The sequence below is a fragment of the Zootoca vivipara genome, chromosome 10 (assembly GCF_965207765.1).
Source record: "Zootoca vivipara chromosome 10, rZooViv2.hap1.1, whole genome shotgun sequence".
In the NCBI taxonomy this organism is placed as follows: Eukaryota; Metazoa; Chordata; class Lepidosauria; order Squamata; family Lacertidae; genus Zootoca; species Zootoca vivipara.
Window position 1 is genome coordinate 2,392,749 of NC_142593.1, and position 17,783 is coordinate 2,410,531.

Here is a 17,783-nt window from a genome sequence, read left to right on the forward strand (position 1 = left end):
TATTGTTCCAAACCATGTAAAGCAGGGGTGGCCAGCTCCCAAGAGACTGAGATCTACTTACAGAGTTAAAAACTGGCAGTGATCTACCCCCTTTGGGGGGGTTCAGGTCAAAGTTGTTCAGTTTTTTTAGGGAGGGGGAAAGCCCCGTTTTTGGGGGGTGCAGGGCAAAAAAATGAGGTTTTTTTTTTAGGGGAGCCAAAGTTGTTGAGCTTCTTTGGGGGAAGCCAGTGATCTACCACAGACGTCCAGTGATCTACTGGTAGATCACGATCTACCTGTTGGATGTGCCTGATGTAAAGCAACGGGTAAAACACATTGTGCCCAGGTCACATCAGTCAAGAAATTAAGATGTATATGGCAGCTATAAAATATTAATAAAAGATTAACGGTCAACATCTGTTTGTGCCTACTGCACCTGGGATATTGCCAATCAATATTTTAAAATACTAAATATGTGTTACTCTCATACCAACTCTAACCTGCATAATTAGGAGAGAAGCGTCCTTAACTGATCTCTATGGGTAAAGTTCTTTTCCAAGTTGTCCAGTTCCCAAGCTGTGGCATGTTTGCTGAATATGTGCCAAGGCAAATCTCTTTCCTGAAAAGTATTTGGTGGGTTATAACCTGCGGAGAGAAGAATACGCAGAATCAGGAAAGTATACAAGAGGTGACTGGGGCAACCTTTGTAACTCGGGCAATGTGTTATGCAATTGCCAATCACTTACCATTTGAAGAGTAAATATCAGGAGGCACCATGGATGTTCCAAGCAGACGTTAATGCACTCATAGGAATGAAAAACACAGTCATATAACCAAAGCTTATAGGCTGAGTCTCATCTGCAGGGGAAAAGGAGGCAGCAGCAGAAGTGCATTTTTCATAAAGCCAAAAAAGGGGAGCCTAGCTGAAATCAGGGGGCTAGAAATACAGCACAATAATAAGTCCTACTGAATTGAGTGGGTCTTACACCCAGGTAGGATTGCAGCCTAAATCTAGATCTAACTCATCTTGTTCAAAATTATGTGACTACATAAAGACTACCACTAGCCTCGTAAATACTTCCCCTTTTTAAAGACACCGTCTTATTACTTTTTTCCCTCAAAAAAACCACAGGGTGGCTTATTTTCGGTGGGATGTCTTTTTTTATTATTACGGTTTTTATGGTACCTTATGGTCTCCTCGGCCGGGCCGGGCCGCTGGCTTGGGGCACTGCTGGGCACTTTGAGGTGCTGGGCGCTCCGCGCGCTCCAGCACCCATTTCCAGGTGGCGGGATGGCAGGCCTCCTCGGCTGGGCGGAGGCAAGGCTGCTGGCTCTGGCGCTCCACCCGGCGCTGCTGGGCGCTCCGCGCACTCCAGCAGCTGGTTCCAGGCGGCAGAACGGCAGGCAGGGCCATTTTAAGTATATTTGGCGCCCTGGTGCCGTGGTGCGACGGATCCCTCCGGCGCTCCCGTCCCGTTTCCCAGTGCGGCGGGTGGCCGGAGCTGCGCGGCTGGGCCGGCGCACGCGCGCCGCACACAGCACAGCTGCCGGGGTTGCAGCTCCGCGGCGGGTGGGCGGTCGCAGTTTCACAGCGGGTGAGTGGGCGCAGCTGTGCAGCGCGCCCCTGGCAGGCGGGTGCCCTGGTGCCCTGCGCCACCCAGCCTGGCTGTAGGCCCGGCCCTGACGGCAGGCCTCCTCCTCCTGCTGCTGCAGCTGGCATACTGGGTCCCACTGGCTGGCTGTGGCATGGCATGGAGGTATGTCTTATTTTCAGGGTATATCTTATATTTTGTAAAAGGTTAAAAATCCTGCCATGGCTTACTTTATGACTATGCCTTAAAAGGGGGGAAACAGGGTTCTTGTAGGTAAAGGATGGAGAACTTCTGGCTCTCCAATTTTTCTGGACTCCAAGTCCCATCAGCCACAGCCGGTACGGCCAACTATGTCTAGAGGGGTAGGTTAACACTTACTTTATGCACCAGTTAAATTTTTAAAATTTGGATTATTTTGAGGAAACATATATTAACTTATTATTAATAGCATTTGTATCTAATCCATTGGCAGCTGTGTATGCCTCATTTTTGAACAGAGGTTAACCCATGTTCGTAGAATTGTAGAATTGGAAGGGATCCCAAAGGTCATCTAGTCCAACCCCCTGCAATGTTGCTTTATTACCTGCATATCTCAACTCTCCTCGGAAGAGCTCAATGCAGTCCAGGCAGCTTCCACCACCCCTCCTTTCATAGCTGCCAAGTTTTCGCTTTTCTCGCGAGGAAGCCTATTCAGCATAAGGGAAAATCCCTGTAAAAAAGGGATAACTTGGCAGCTATGCCTCCTTTACCTTCACATGCTCAGAAGCACTCTCTCCTTTCACCCCTTGGTTGTTCCTTGGTGGCTGCTCTCAACCTTTGCAACTCCCAGGCTTTAGGGAACTGGCTGCTTTGAATTGAAGGCACTGCGCTTTCTTTCTTTTTGTTTTAAAAAACAGATTCAATTCTGTCAACGTCTAATGGGTCTTTCTAAGTTTTTAGCAGCTCTTCTTTTTATATGTAAGTCGCCTCGAGTCCCATCAGAGGGAAAGGCGGGGTATTAATATATGATACGGAGGAGGATGGTAATAATATGCAAGAGGTTCCCGCGTGCACACAGCGCCCTCTAGTGGCGGGCAGGAGCCGCACGCGGCAGCGCCCCCAATTTCAAACGGCGCGGGACTATGGGGTGGCGGGCTGCGCCGGGCGCCCTCTGCTGGAAGCCGTTGGAAGCGCCGCAGCCGGGCTTGCTCGGCGCGCGCGGAGGCGGCTCCGCCTGGGCAAAGAGCGAGGCGCGCCTCCGCCGAGCGGGATAAAATAAGGTACGCGAAGCGCCGCCGCAGGGCCGGATTCTGCTGCGTTCAAGGGCAGGTGAGCCGTGGGAAAGGGGATCTTGTTTCGCAAGCCACGGCTTTCCTTTGCAGCGAAGGTCGCTCGTGCACTCTCGATGCCATAGCTGCCAAGTTTTCCCTTTTCTCCCGAGGAAGCCTATTCAGCATAAGGGAATTTCCCTTTAAAAAAGGGAGAACGTGGCAGCTATGCTCGGTGCTCTTTGCAAAGGTTGGGTGGCAGAACAAAAGAGAAATGAATAAGAAAACCCTTGATTTGGTTTTGAGAAATAAAAAGGTGAAGGCTTCAAAAGCGGCAGAGAGACGCGCCTATGAGCATGTGCAGAGTCGCTTGATTTCCCCTTTGAACAGCGTTTTGCAGGGCGCCATAATAAAAGGATTTGTGTAAATCCCTTGAAAACCACTTCGTCCAGCCTCTTGGGTCTTGGGCAAAGGGAGTCGAGGCAGGACTCGCCGGGCTCATTTCCCGTCGGGCAAACGCGAAGAGACCGCGCGAGTCTGCCCGGTTTCTCGTCCATTGTGGCTTCCTGGTGGTCTGTCTGTGCGCCAGAAAATGTGTACATTGCGGGATTACGAAGGCTGCTTCAAGGGAGGAGGCGATACTCTGCGTGGCTCTTTGGGGGGGAAAGCTGTCCTGAATATATGCAAAATGCCTTTCCTAAACAATCAGTGACCACACCTAGTCTTTGTAGCCTCCATAGGTTTTGACTACAACTCGCATCAGCTCCAGTCAGGATCCAGCCTGGTTGGTGACTGCTTGATTAAAGAGTGTCAGAGAAAGCCAAAAGAAAGAGCTCAGAAAAAGGAGAATGGTCCTTGGACCCAGGGGACAAGTCATCTCCAGAAAAGATACCTTTGACACGAACTGGTCTCCCCTTTTCTCATTTATTGAAGAACAACAGCATGTTTTAATGCCACCATGATCACAGAGGTGCCTGTGGAGGGGATATATTGAGTGAAAATGCATTGTACAGTATTGTAACTTTTGAATAAATGTGGGGGGGGGAATGTGAAAATGGTTAAATACATTTCTATCTCTTCCAGCTCTTTAGAGGAAGACTTATGTGTAGCCAGGAGAGGGGAGATTTAAACTACTTGTTTATATTTTGAAAAGCAATGAGTTATCCAGAGATCCTGTTCTGAAATTAACTTTAGTTTCTTCACACGCCTCTTCATGATTCAGTTTATGGGAGAGAAGCTGAGACTGATTCCAGGAATTCTACATTGGAGAAAGGACAGTTTGCAGTAAACAATTCTTGCTTTAGAGGCACAAGTAGGGAAGCCAGAACTTGGTTCAAAGTGCACACTATTACAACACTATCATAAATATTTAGAGTTGGAATTCAGCTGAATCATTGCCAAAGTGCAGACTTCTCCATCCATAAATTAAATAACAACATGTTCTGGTTTTGGGATTTTTAAAAAAAGAAAATAGTTTGAGATGAATTTGCCACTTACTATGTTTTCCCCAAAACAATTACATCTCATTCCATTTCTTACAGTAAATAACCAGCCTTCTGTTTTGCCTGCACTCATTCTCAAAGGAATCATCCCATGTTGTTTGTTCTGATAATCTCATTTACAAGATAGCCGCTTTCAGGAGGCGATGGATGGTCCTCTTCTCCACCACTGGAATCCAAACAAGTCTTATTCCACAACCATTGCATCTCCTAATATCCCCATTATAGGACCCAGGTGGCACTGTGGGTTAAACCACTGAGCTTGCTGATCAGAAAGTCGGCGGTTCGAGTCCCTGTGACGGGGTGAGCTCCAGTTGCTCGGTCCCAGCTCCTGCCAACCTAGCAGTTCGAAAGCACGTCAAAATGCAAGTAGATAAATAGGAACCACTACAGCGGGAAGGTAAATGGTGTTTCCATGTGCTGCTCTGGTTTGCCAGAAGCGGCTTTGTCATGCTGGCCACATGACCTGGGAGCTATACGCCGGCTCCCTCGGCCAATAATGCGAGATGAGCGCGCAACCCCAGAGTTGGTCACGACTGGACCTAATGGTCAGGGGTCCCTTTACCTTTTTAATATCCCCATAGCTTCTAAGTTAGTACTGAAATGCCAACTTACATTCTTTAGAGCTAGGACTAAATCCAGCCTACCACTTGCAGATCCCTACTCATGGTTTGTTTTCATGGAAGAAGCAGGAGGCTATGGCCACATTTAGATGACCAAATTCTGTCTAACCAGGATATGCACACATTTCAGGCAGATTAATGGTGCAAAAATATGGGTTGGTATTTTGATGCTGACAACATCATATGGATGCTGTGAAAAGCTTGTTTGCTTGAGCAAGACTGATCCCACAGTAAGCAGCCATCTGGAGGTACCGCAGGGTTGCTGGCTGTATATTATGAAGAACTTGGCTTTGAACTTGGCTTTGGTGAAACATTGCTGTGTTCCCCAAGAGATATTTAGACACATTTAATTATTTGACTCTTCTGTAGGTATTAGGGTGCTCTACCCAATGAAAGGTGCCTTTGGTTGTAATTTAAGAGTCAGAGTTGTGTTCTTATCTAAAATGTAATGAGTTGGGAGTGTGCTTTGCCACTATGTGTGTGTGTGTGTGTGTGTGTCTGTCTGTCTGTCTGTCTGTCTGTAGGTTTTACCATATAATATCACTAGATACAGAAATGTGGGAGAAAGATCCTAGAATCACTTGTAGATGGAGAGATGGTGGCAACCCAAGAGAACCTCTGAGTTGCATTGGGAAGGGGGGACACGGAGATAATGCGCCATGAAACAAACGGGTTCTACTGTGTAGAAGGGTATGGAGCTGCAAAACATCTTGCCGGAAATCTGTGTCTGTAAGTTTTATTTTATTTTATTTTAAAGGAGTTTCAGTCTCTGCCATTTTTCTTTTCAGGTATTTTCTTTTTTTGAAAATGAATTTTTCAGCTGAAGACATTTCCTTTTCAAAGGTGACCATTGCCTTCTTTACGGTGGCTTCCATTTTAATTTCTATACGAATTTTTATGAAGAGCAAGCAACCTCGGCCACCAGGACCTTGGTCTCTGCCAATTGTGGGGAATCTTCTCCACTTGGGAGAGCATCCCTACATTTCATTTGATCGCATGCGGAAGAAATACGGAGATGTGTTTCAGATAAAGCTGGGAATGGTGCCAGTCGTGGTGGTTAATGGACTGGATGCAGTGAGGCAGGTGCTGCTTAGAGATGGGGAGAGTTTTGCTGCGCGACCTGACATGCACACCTTTTCTTTTTTTGCTGATGGAGAGAGCCTGTCATTTTCTGTGAAGTACGGAGAAAGCTGGAAGCTTCAGAAGCAAATTGCCAGCAAAGCTTTAAGGTCACTCACCAAATCAGAAGCCACGTCTTCCACTTGCTCTTGTCTGCTCGAAGAGCATGTTTGTGCTGAAGCTTTGGAACTGGTGAAAACCTTCATGGAGCTCTCCAAACAGGCCGATAGCTTTGACCCTGCTGACTCCACTACCTGTGCAGTTGCTAATGTTGTCTGTGCCCTCTGCTTTAACAAAAGGTATGACCATGACGATGAGGAGTTTCTGTGCATGCTTAAGGTAAACAATGATTTCATAAAAGCATCAGGCGCCTTCAATCCAGCTGATTTTATACCATGCCTTCGTTACCTCCCGCTGCCTGCCGCAAAGGCTGCTCGAGAGTTTTATGGGAAGTTCAACAACTTTGTTGCAAAACGTGTAGAAGACCACTATACCACATATGATAAGGTAAGCTTTCATCTGTGGAGGCTGAAAACACTGGGGGTGGGGGTGGGGTGGGGTGGGGTTGGGTTCTTCAGGTAGCATGACACTTATCAAACCAAAGTATGGCAGGAGATTACGCCTGTCATAAACACTGAAAGGGTGAATACAGGAATGCAGTATCTTTCTGTTCAAACACTACATTTCTACAGTTTGTGGCAGAGTAGAATGGCAACTTAGTTCACATTTCTCATATTAACATTCCTAACATTCCAGACATGTGGAAGGTTGACATGTGTTTTAATCTAGTTTTCTGCTTATCATTGATTTTAATCACTTTTGAATGTTATAAATAGTTGTTTTATACTGTTATAAAAATAATTTCATTTTTTGTAAACCACCTTGAGGATTTATTACAGTCAAGTGGTATATAAATCTTGTGGGGGAAACAGAACTACTGTATTATTTCCTAGACATGCAAATATTCTATCCAGTTTCTATAACAGCTAAAGCATATTAGTTTTAACTAAATATTTTTAAAATTATTTTTAAAATTCTGATCTTCTTAAAAAAATGAAATGCATTTTAATGAAGTGACTCACTGCTTCCCTAATGAAAACAACTTGGTTAAAGAAAATGCAAATTAAAATTAAAAACACATTACAAATGGAGCAGTAGCAATTAAAAGAAAAAATAGAAGCAATGGGGCAGAGAAAAACAACTGCTATTAGCTCTGGAGGGGAGACTGCACAGGCACAATCCTGGTGTCTGTGTCTCTGGCCACCCCCACCCCCCCCATCTCCACCCCCTGGAGTTCTGGGATACTGATTTTGCATCAGGAAATCTGAGGAGGAGGAACGTTGCATATCAGTTCTTGGCTCAAAAAACATACCAAAGTACTGTGTCCAGTTCTGGGCAACACAATTTAAGGAGGATATCGACAAGCTGGAATGTGTGCAGAGGAGGGCAAGCAAGATGATCAAGGGTCTAGAAACTCTGCAATTCTATGATTCCTGCTCCAGAGACTAGGACCTGAACCAATGGCTTCAAGTTACAAGAAAGGAGATTCCTACTAAACACCAGGAAGAAATATCTGATGGTAAGAGCTGCTTGATGGTGGAACAGACGTCCACAAGAGGTTGTCATGGAGGTTGTCAAGCAGAGGTTGGAGGACCACCTGTCATGGATGATTTAATTGAGATTCCTGTGTTGCAGAGGGTTGATCAAGATGACCCTCAGGATCCTTTCCAACTCTACAATTCCATGTTTCTATGTGACTTTAAGGGGAAACATTTTGAAATGCACATTTTTATGTAGTTTAAAACAGAAGTCACAGATTAATGTGGCTTCTGTCCAGCCCTGTGTGAGATTGGGAGAAGATAACATGCTTGTACTGTCAAGAGAAATATCATTAGCTTTCTTTTGTGTGTATTGACTTGGCAGTAAATTCCTGTGACTTGAATGTTACTTAGGCCAATACCTTGCTATGAAGTCTGGCTAGGATTGTTGCCTCAGGAATTTATCATTATGCTTGACATTATTAACAGCTGATACTTGCTGTTTTCTTTTCCAAAATAAATTTTGTCCTAAGAGTCTGAAGCCCTTGATTTGGCTGGGAGGGAAAAAACAAGATAGATTCATTATATGTAGGATTAAACAAATTATAGGCTGCCAAGTAAAAAGTGATTGGATGAAAATAGCATCAAGGGTTTTGTTTGTTTCCTTTAGAACCATCTCAGAGACATCACGGATGCCCTGATTAGTGTAGGCAATGAAAAAAGAGAGGATGGAAAAGGTCCAGCTTTATCTCATAAAAAGATAATAGTTACAGTCAATGACATTTTTGGGGCTGGTAAGTATGGAACATTTTTGCCACTCTGAGAGTTTTAAAACATGACCCTTAAAACACAGCTGCCTGCTGTTGACATCTGATCTTTTAGGTGAAGAGCAGGTGAAATTTTTGTAGAGACCATATAAAGGCTCCTATCTTTGTTGGTGGATAGACTAAGTATGACGTAAAATTCATGAGATTTTTTAAAAGTATACATTAATTAATTGTAGTCCTCTTGCCCAGTATCTTCTATGTAGATGGATTTTGTGTCAATGTCAAAATGGATAAACTTCAGCAAAGTGTGTTAAATTTTTTCGAAACAAAATGAAAAAATTCCTTCCAGTAGCACCTTAGAGACCAGCTAAGTTTGTCATTGGTTTGAGCTTTCGTGTGCATGCACACTTCTTCAGATACTTTCGTGCATGCACATGAAAGCTCATACCAATGACAAACTTAGTTGGTCTCTAAGGTGCTCTATGGTGCTGGAGGAGACTCTTTAGAGTCCCATGGACTGCAAGAAGATCAAACGTATCCATTCTGAAGGAAATCAGTCCTGAGTGCTCACTGGAAGGACAGATCGTGAAGCTGAGGCTCCAATACTTTGGCCACCTGGAAGACTCCCTGGAAAAGACCCTGATGTTGGGAAAGATGGAGGGCACAAGGAGAAGGGGACGACAGAGGACGAGATGGTTGGACAGTGTTCTCGAAGCCACCAACATGAGTCTGACCAAACTGCGGGAAGCAGTGGAAGACAGGAGTGCCTGGCGTGCTCTGGCCCATGGGGTCACGAAGAGTCGGACATGACTAAATGACTAAACAACAACAAGAAGAAGGTGCTACTGGAAGGAATTTTTTTATTTTGTTTCAACTACGTCAGACCAACATGGCTACCTACCTGTAACTTAAATTTTTTCAACACCTAAAATATAGAATTGGTTTCACCCCCTAGAATGAAACTCAACATAATCCACTTTAACATTTGATAGGAATGTACTGTATGTCTGAACATTTTCTTGGACCATTGACAAGGGGTAGAATTGCAAAAATTGACTATCAAACTGGGACTGGCTGTAAATTTCAGTGAAAATGGATCTGTGCCCTGAATTTGGCATTCGGCTAAATAAAATGATGGCCAGAAATTGAGGACCTGATGACAAAAACTCCATCCTACAATGCCAATGACACATTGCAACTGTGGGGAACAGAGCCATTGAGTTGTGCCCAACATTGGGGGAGTCTGCCATGCATGTGTGATGTCACACACACGCCATCCCTCCCACCCACCCAACCAACCAGGGTGACTCAGCCCCCCACCCCCACCCCTACCTTTTGAAAGGCACCCTGGCCATTGTGAAAGGGACGCACAGGGCAAAGACACAGCCCTGGCAGAAGATGCGTGTGGTTGTGGAATTTTGAGGGTGCCCAGCCCCCTCCTTCAAAATTTTGGGGGTCCTTGGTCCCAGCTAGAGGGCACACCTGGTGGGGAAAATGCTCATGCAGGCATGGAATTATCCTGGACCTGGATTTAAGTGAACAATTAGCAATTACCAGTAGTACCAAAACATGTCAAATCATAACGGTCTAGTCAATTTTATATGGAAATGTATGGATTCTGGTCCGTGATGGAATATCTTTTGGGATATGTGCATTATGCCTGCAATGGATTTCAACATATAGAAATACCAAAGTGTTGTGTGCAGAATAATAATGTAACCATCACATATCCTGACACTTCCTTTATTTTGTAGGCTTTGCTACACTGTCAGTATGTTTGCAATGGATATTTTTGTACCTGATAAGCAATCCGGAAATTCAAACGAAAATTCAAGAAGAAATTGGTAATGTTCTTGATTAAATCGATTAAATTGAAAATGGATTAAATACTGAGGCCCTTATCTGTGAAGCACAATGCTTGAAACATGCTCCATTTTGTTCTGTGTAGATGCAAAGATTGGAGAAAGACCACCAAGGTTTGAAGATCGGAAAGTTCTACATTACACAGAAGCTTTTCTTCACGAAATATTTAGGCACACCTCCTTCCTGCCCTTCACTATTCCTCACTGGTAAGAAGCAGAGTTGTAGAGCAGTTTTGTTTCAAAGTTCTGCTCATATGACTACTTAATGTTTTGCATGGTGCTTCCAACACAGAACTGCCAAGTTACCTTAACTGGCTGCAATGCAATCTATATCTTCTTTGCTACAAGGAGTGGGGTGTGGGTGGTTAGGCATTGCGGGCGGATTAGGGTAGAGGTGATGGGGAATGAGGGGGTAACTATTTTGGGGTTCAGTATGCATGGAGTTTGTTACAAATCTGCTGAAATACCTTGTATATTTTTGATGGACCCCATGTAAAACCCAAGAATTGTTAGCACTCTGCCCACCACACCCCTTCCCTAACTTCCCATCACTGGATTCTGCCTTATCATTAAATACTGGGGCTTGACCACAGAAGTAATAGTCCAGATAATTTTTGCCATCATCAACTGAATTCTGTGTCCAGTAGAGTACTGAAGAAAGAAGGGTCTTATTTTATGAAGAGTTTCCCTAGCTTATAGGTAAAAGATGTGGCTTAGGATATTTGTCCACCCTCTTACACTTACCTAAGATCCCCTAGCCATCCCCCAATAATATAATGCTCTTAGCCCTAAAGTAACCAATTGCAAGAAAGCCACTCAGGTAAAACTGTTTGAAATTCACCACCAGCACCACCAAAAAAGTTTTATTTGTTTAAATGCCCTATATTTATTTGTTAATAAAACACATTAATTAATTAATCACAGGGATGACCCACAGCAATGCGTGGCCGGGCCAGCTAGTAACAACATAAAATCTAAGCAACCCTTTACATCAGCAGTGATGGACCCAGGCTATTCTTGGTGGTTCCTTTTGTTTGTACCATGAGCGTAGATCAGTGTGGAGCAATCCTAAATTATATTTCTAAAAGGTAGGGGCCTATCAGGATCCTTCACTCCCTGCCCCTCGCACCTTGTCCCTCTCTATCCCGACAGGAACTGTGTGAGCGGGATGGGAATACAGGACCGTGTACAAAACACAGAAACCTGCAAAACACAGTTCTGCCACCACTTCCTTAAACACTAAGTGACCATAGGGCAGGAGACAAGGAAGTCCACTCCAGCCTTTACCAGGTGCACTTAGCATTGCATACTTTATCGTACCACAGACAGAAATTCAACAGGTAAGGTTTTTTAGTTGCAAAATTCTGGCTGACTCTACCGTGGCACAGACAGAAATTCAAACAATAGGGTAGGTGACTAAGCAGCTTAGGAGCTGTAATTAGCTTCCCCTCAGCAAAGCACGAAAGACTCAAAAAACAGAAGTCCTTTCCAGGATTTATTGTAAAACAAGACAGCTTAAAACTTTTTCTTTAAAAAGTTACAAACATAAAACAAAAACATTATTTAATATTACTATCTAAGATACATATGAACCGTTAGCAATTCAGAAGCACAGCAAGAGATCAGAACTTGGTTTCAAAGCGGCTAAGTGTCCTAAGGCACCTTACCCTGGCAAATTGCATGATGCGATGTTGCTTTGGCAAGTTGCAAGTTGCAAAGTGCCATTTTACATCTCAGAGCCAGGTATCTTTATACCAATTTACCACGAGGGGTTTTTGATCGATAGCCAGTCCTCATTGGGCTCCACTTTAAAATCACCAATAACAATATGGGCGAACTATAACTCATGGGGCAGACACAGCTGTCCGTGTTTTGACTTCCCTTGTGGACCTTGAAATAATTGAGAGAAACTCCCTAATTTTCCCATGTCCAGCTGACACAGGTCCCTTGATCTTTTATAATCCATTCCACATCCCCAAATACCACAGGTTCCTCCTTTTGTGTGTAAATCAGTGTTAATCAGATAACATCTCTGGCGTTCCTTATAGCCCCCAGGCCATTAAATCACACCCTTGGAGTCAGGCTGGGGGGGGGGGGGAAGAGAAGAGTTCATTTTAAAGACACCAGACCTGCTTTCTCAGAAAAACATGGGATTTCTTATTTTCCCATTTGGCCACACGGGACATGAACCAGAGTTTAATATTATATTTTCCTACATTCATGACAGGGCCACGGAGTGATCTCTCACCATTATCTGCAGATTGCTGTGAAGCTGTTGTGCAGCTCCACGTATCACAGTGTTGAACAAAAGTGATGTGTATGCGCTTGTGTGTTTGTTTCCAGTACCACCAAAGATGCCACTCTGAATGGGTACCATATTCCCGCAAAGACTTGTATCTTCGTTAACATGTATCAAGTAAATCATGATGAGTAAGTAACAATACTATTTTTTAAGAAAATGCATTATAGTCAGGGTTTGTTTGTTTTTTTCTTGTGTCTGTCGCGCCTAGAACGTAGGGTGGACAGGGCGTGGCGGAGAGGGACTTGTCTTGGAGGGCCTAATGAATTTCTGAGCATGGCAGGTAGAAGCTCCTATTGGGCCAATGGGCAGTAACACACGTCCCTGCTGCTTTCCAGGCAGAGAGTGGAAGATGAGAGGTGGCAGGGAAGTCAGTGCTGTGTGGTCAGACTGGCAGGAGTGCCACGTTGGCTGTGCACTGGCAACCCCTTCCCAACAATCTGTGTCACTACCAGGAGGCAAGGTGCACAGTGACGTCCCTCCATGCTGGCTGCTCTTGACTCCCACCTTGTGGCTTCTTGCCATTGGAAGCCATAGCCAAACCTCTTCCCTGTTTGGTTGCTATCAGGGATTACCTTTGCTTGTTAGGGATATTGCCTGTGTCCTCTCTGGTTGCAGCACTCCCAGCAACACAAGGGGCATTTCAAGCATCTCCCAATGCAGGGGAGGGCAACCATTTTTCTCTTGAGGGCAGCATTCTCTTGGGGGCAATCTGTTAGAGGTCATCAGTGAGTCAAACGCAGTGGTGAGCAGGACTAAAACCAAAAGCTTTCTCTCTTTCTGAGCCCTTCTCTCTGTGCCCCAATGACAGGAACATTGGAAGGTGCTTTATACCCAACTGCTCCATCGACTTCAGTATTGTCTACAGAAGGGCAACCATTGGTTGTCCAGATGTTATTGAACTACAGCTCCTGCAAGCGCAAACAAGCAGTGGCCTGGGATGATGGAAGTTGTAGTTCATCAACATCTGGAAGGCCAGAGTTCCCCAACACCTGCTCTACACTGACTGGGAGCAGCTGTCCAAGCACATTCCGAGCCCTACCTGTTGGGGATTGAACTTGGGACCATCTGCATGCAAGACGTGCTCTGCTGCTCTCCTACGACACCTGCCTTCATGTGTATATGATCCCATGGAAGGGTGACCTAATCTCTACTTCCTGTTTGCTTTTGAGTCTTTTGGGCAAATATAGCTTAGCGCTTTTATCAATCCATTTCAAACTCATCTCTGCCTCCACAAGGGATATTGGGTTTTTTTCTTTTAAAAGTGGGATTCCCAAAAGTTGAATTAAAAATCTCAATGGACTGTTGCTTTGTTCATTGCTTAGGTGTTGCTAAATTTTGTGAAGCATAACTTAAATTAAGTGTTCTACATTGACTATAGCAGCTATCTTTGCTTCTTGTAATAGTTGGGACCTCTAAAATATGGTGTGTTCCCCCCTTTTCACAACAGATCTTTATGGGAAGACCCTTACTTGTTTAAACCACATAGATTTCTGAATGAAAATGGAGAGCTCAACAAGAGCTTGGCTGAGAAGGTATTGATCTTTGGAATGGGAATACGAAAATGTTTGGGAGAAGAAGTCGCCCGCAATGAAGTCTTTGTCATCCTCACCACCATCTTGCAGCAGTTGAGGCTGGAGAAACCTCCTGAAGATCATCTAGATCTGAATCCAATTTATGGGCTGTCCATGGCACCTAAACCATACCGAATTAAAGTATTATTGCGCACTTGATTGTGATGAAGGGAACAGCTTTGCTTTCAAAACTCAATGATAATGCAATATGATGCAGTGAAAACTAATCCATGAACCTTGTGTGACTATATTGCATCTATCAGGAGAACCATGTTGGGGTTTTTGCTTAATATGATTTTTAAAATCATTTTTATTAGCTTTCCAATATAAGCAGCCAATTAACATATTCCAATTTAAAAAAACACACTAAAAAAAGGAATGAAATTGTAGTCCAAATTATTAATTACTATTTTTTTTCGGGCTTCCTCTTGAAGCATATCTCTGATGTCTCATTCCTGCTTCTTCTTCTTGTTCTCCTATTTTCCACATTCCGATTTTATCACTTTAAAGTTCTCCATCCCTGGCTATGCGATTCTCAATCATGTCCAAAATCATATATCCTTACATCCATCAAGTCCAGCTGTATTTGTAAATATATATATTTACAACTGTCTATTTGGCAGCGCAACTTTTCCTGCTTCATTCCAATCTCCGTCCGGGCTGTTATCTGTCTTTGTTTGAAGTTTAATGATGCAGCAACTCCCGTATTATTAAGTTGTTAAGTTCTTCCCATCTGGGCTGTTGTCCAAATCTGTCTTTGATGTTAGGCATATGTTTGCATATTGCAGTGTAAATGAACTGTATTCCACAGATGTAAATCATTTGACGATCAATCATCAAATGATTGACCACACAATCCCCCCTCCCGGGCCCTAGGAGAGGGGCTACTAGACATCTATTTAGCCTTCTTTCTCGTACTTAATGAAGAGTCTGCAAACAGATACACTATGTTTTGTCCCAAATTATTGTCTCAAATCATTACAAAGTCAGCCAACGAGCATCTCCCACTTCCCTCGAAACAGGGAAAAACTCATTTTTCTATGCTGCCTCACAAGCGCCATCATGTTTCTTCTTTTCTTTGTGAAGTCTTTCCAACCAATTAAAGCTGTGCAGTTGAATATGTAATTATAAATAGAAGTCCATCTGTACTCCTCAAAGTAAATTAGGTTTCTTAATGAGGTTTGGTGTAGAAAACCAATTATAAGTATTGAAAAAAAAGAAAGAACATACCAATCATTGTAATCCAAACATCATGATGAGAATCTCTTTGAAGTCTGAGCTTAAATGCCAGGGACTGTACAATTCTGCAGGTCTTCTTCTGTTGAAACTATGTCTGTTTATTGTTCAAATCTAATTATTTTATCAAAACAGATATTCCCGGCTATGGGAATGGCTTTGGAGAGTGCCGGCCATGTCGTGCTCTGGGACCCAGTGTCCTGCCGCTTGCACAATGCAAGCTGGCAATCTCGGACAATCTGCGGGTCTGCGAGACAGTCCTCCCTCACCCTGGGGAGTCTACCAGGGCTAATTACCCCCATATCAGCCCTGAATTACTGGCATGGCCAGGATCCGATCGTATGGGAGTCAGCCATTTCCCACCACTGGAAACAGGAAGCCCCGCTTAATATGATTTTTTAAAATCACTCTGATGACAGGTATGAGATTAGCTAGAGAGTGAATTTAATCCAGGCTTTTCATGAGCAAGTTGCCCATATATATTTTATGATTTGTCTTGCAGGGCATATAACTATGGGAGGAGGGGAAATGCAGATGAGTGAAAGAGTGAAAGGCTCTTCTGCAGCACCCAAGACCCTGAGCTGGTGGAGGGAATTGCTGCTCTTAACTGGGTCTCCTGACAGGGGTGCCAACTTGAATGAAATGTTGTGGGGGCCCAGGTAAGCCCCACACCACATAATCGATCACACACACCATTTGAATGGGAAAGCCCATCAACTTTGTGGAGGCCTGGCCCCCTCAAATATTTTATTGTGGGGGCCGAAGCCACCACAGCCCCTAGGAGTTGGCTCCTATGGCTCCTGATGTTACATCTAATGGCTTCTGTAACAAGGTGGCCCAGAGGTGTTTGAGCCCGCAGCTTGACAAACCGCATTCTTTCTGCGGCTCCCCTGTTGAAGCCACGCACACTGGAATTCCATTACAGGAATTGGGGATTTCCCTGTAAGAGAGAGAATGAAGCTAAGAAATAAGCAAAGGGGAATGTGTACCTAAGCAAAGAGTTGAAAGTGAGAGACTGTTCCCTAGCATGTGGCAGAGGGCAGAGAAAGAGACTGTGAGATCTTACTCTGGAAGGTATTGGCGCCATTCCAAAACCTGGTGCCTGTGCTGAGCTGATGTCAGTTGCTGCAGTTGAAACCATCTGGGCAGCCCCAGCTTGGGGAAGAGGTTGCAAGGGCAGGTATTTGGCCTCAGGACTCTTCTCCACACATGCATTCTTCCATGTTGCAGTTTTTCTCTGGAGAAATAGCATTAGCAAATGGATATACTTCCCCACATTAAAAATTCATTGCTCTTGTAACGGCACAAGGTAGCTGTAAACTGTTACTAAACAACTTTTCATGGTTTCGTTATTGTTGCAAGAATCGGTTATGGCTGATGCAAGTCTGTTGCTTCTTGCATACATCTGACAAAGTGTGCTTGGGTCCTCAATAGGCTAGGCCCAGAGGGTTTTTCTTTCTTTCTAGGCGGTAATCAACTTACCTTCCAAGTCCCGGACTGCAGAATCCGGGACCGGCAGCCGTGTGACACCGGAAGTTGTGTTGACGTAACTTCCGGTGTCGCTTTGCTCTTCTATGGGCACCAAAAATGGCCGCCGCCGGCTTCGAAAGTCGCTTGTACGCATGTCAGGAAGTGCGTCGATGCAACTTCCGGTGTCGCTCCTCCCATCTATGGGCACCAAAAGTGAATGAGGAAAGAATTTTCAAGGTGGCTTCTAAAATAAAATGTGTTGGCAGATCTTTATCCCCCTGAGGCTTGTTGAATGCTTGAACAAGCCTTCCTCAACCTGCAGATGTTTTGGACAACAGTTCTAATCATTCTTAAATAATCTCTAACCAGCACTGTCTGTTTCCTTATGCTCTGGTTTGGATCACTCAGATCATCTGATGGGCCACTTCTGGTGGTTCCCGATGCCCATGGATCACTCAGATCATCTTCTGGTGGTTCCCGATGCCCATGGAGTTTGGTTGGCCTTTACTAGGGACTGAGACTTTAGTGTATCAGCCCTGCTCTGTGGAACTCCTTGCTAGTAGAGACTTGGCAATTTTCATTAATGCCGCCTTTTAGATGTCTTCTAAAAATGATTTTAGTCAGACCTTTGCCATGGGAATTTCTTTTCACTAACCAGTATTGATGTTTTACCTGATGTTTTTATTGACATTTTTATTCTCTTTATTGTAACGTTGTTTTCTGTATTCCACCTTCTGTCCTGCTGTGGAAGTGTAATCTATAAATATTTCAATAAATACACAATTGACAATGCTGGCTGTGGCTGATGGGAATTCTAATTCAAAACACTCGCAAGGCACCAGATTTTTTTTTGGGGGGGGGGGACTTGCCTAAGTTTAGGAAGGGGGTAGCAATTTGGGTGCGGGAGGAAAGTTTGAGAATAGTTTGTTCTCCAACTCCAAGGACAATCCTTTTCAGATCAGAGATTTATATTTATTC

General features: G+C 44.2%; 1 protein-coding gene and 1 long non-coding RNA gene across 6 annotated transcripts in view; one reads left to right on the plus strand and one right to left on the minus strand.

Moving 5' to 3' along the window:
* LOC148684349 (uncharacterized) overlaps positions 1-6,310 on the minus strand; it is a 20,085-nt gene extending 13,775 nt beyond the window's left edge. Inside the window, exons 1-4 of one of the 3 annotated variants that reach the window (XR_015946246.1) lie at positions 6,179-6,310; positions 3,711-3,792; positions 726-837; positions 480-624 (exon numbers count right to left, since the gene is read on the minus strand). This is a non-coding gene — a long non-coding RNA (uncharacterized LOC148684349). The remainder of the gene's footprint in view (positions 1-479; positions 625-725; positions 838-3,710; positions 3,793-6,178) is intronic. The other 2 variants (XR_015946247.1, XR_015946245.1) reach the window with 2 other exon arrangements.
* On the plus strand, positions 2,726-17,597 carry LOC118076906 (cytochrome P450 1A1-like). Of its 3 annotated transcripts, none has more exons than XM_035100086.3 (7): positions 2,726-2,879; positions 5,729-6,566; positions 8,268-8,391; positions 10,119-10,208; positions 10,313-10,433; positions 12,570-12,656; positions 13,976-17,597. In XM_035100086.3, the coding sequence occupies exons 2-7, from the start codon at positions 5,748-5,750 to the stop codon at positions 14,256-14,258; spliced, it is 1,524 nt and encodes a 507-aa protein (XP_034955977.3). In that variant the 5' UTR covers positions 2,726-2,879; positions 5,729-5,747; the 3' UTR covers positions 14,259-17,597. The 3 variants fall into 3 exon arrangements, with proteins under 3 accessions (XP_034955977.3, XP_034955978.3, XP_088509477.1); XM_035100087.3 differs by having other exon boundaries at positions 2,730-2,830; XM_088653351.1 differs by having other exon boundaries at positions 2,749-2,879; positions 5,729-6,398.
* The last annotated feature ends 186 nt before the right edge of the window (positions 17,598-17,783 follow it).

Bases quoted from the DNA above. Each gene is read 5' to 3' on its own strand.
- LOC118076906 (XM_035100086.3), top strand. From the start codon at position 5,748: ATGAATTTTTCAGCTGAAGACATTTCCTTTTCAAAGGTGACCATTGCC. The intron at 6,567-8,267 runs GTAAGCTTTCAT...TGTTTCCTTTAG, and splicing joins ACTATACCACATATGATAAG to AACCATCTCAGAGACATCAC. The intron at 10,434-12,569 runs GTAAGAAGCAGA...GTTTGTTTCCAG, and splicing joins CCCTTCACTATTCCTCACTG to TACCACCAAAGATGCCACTC.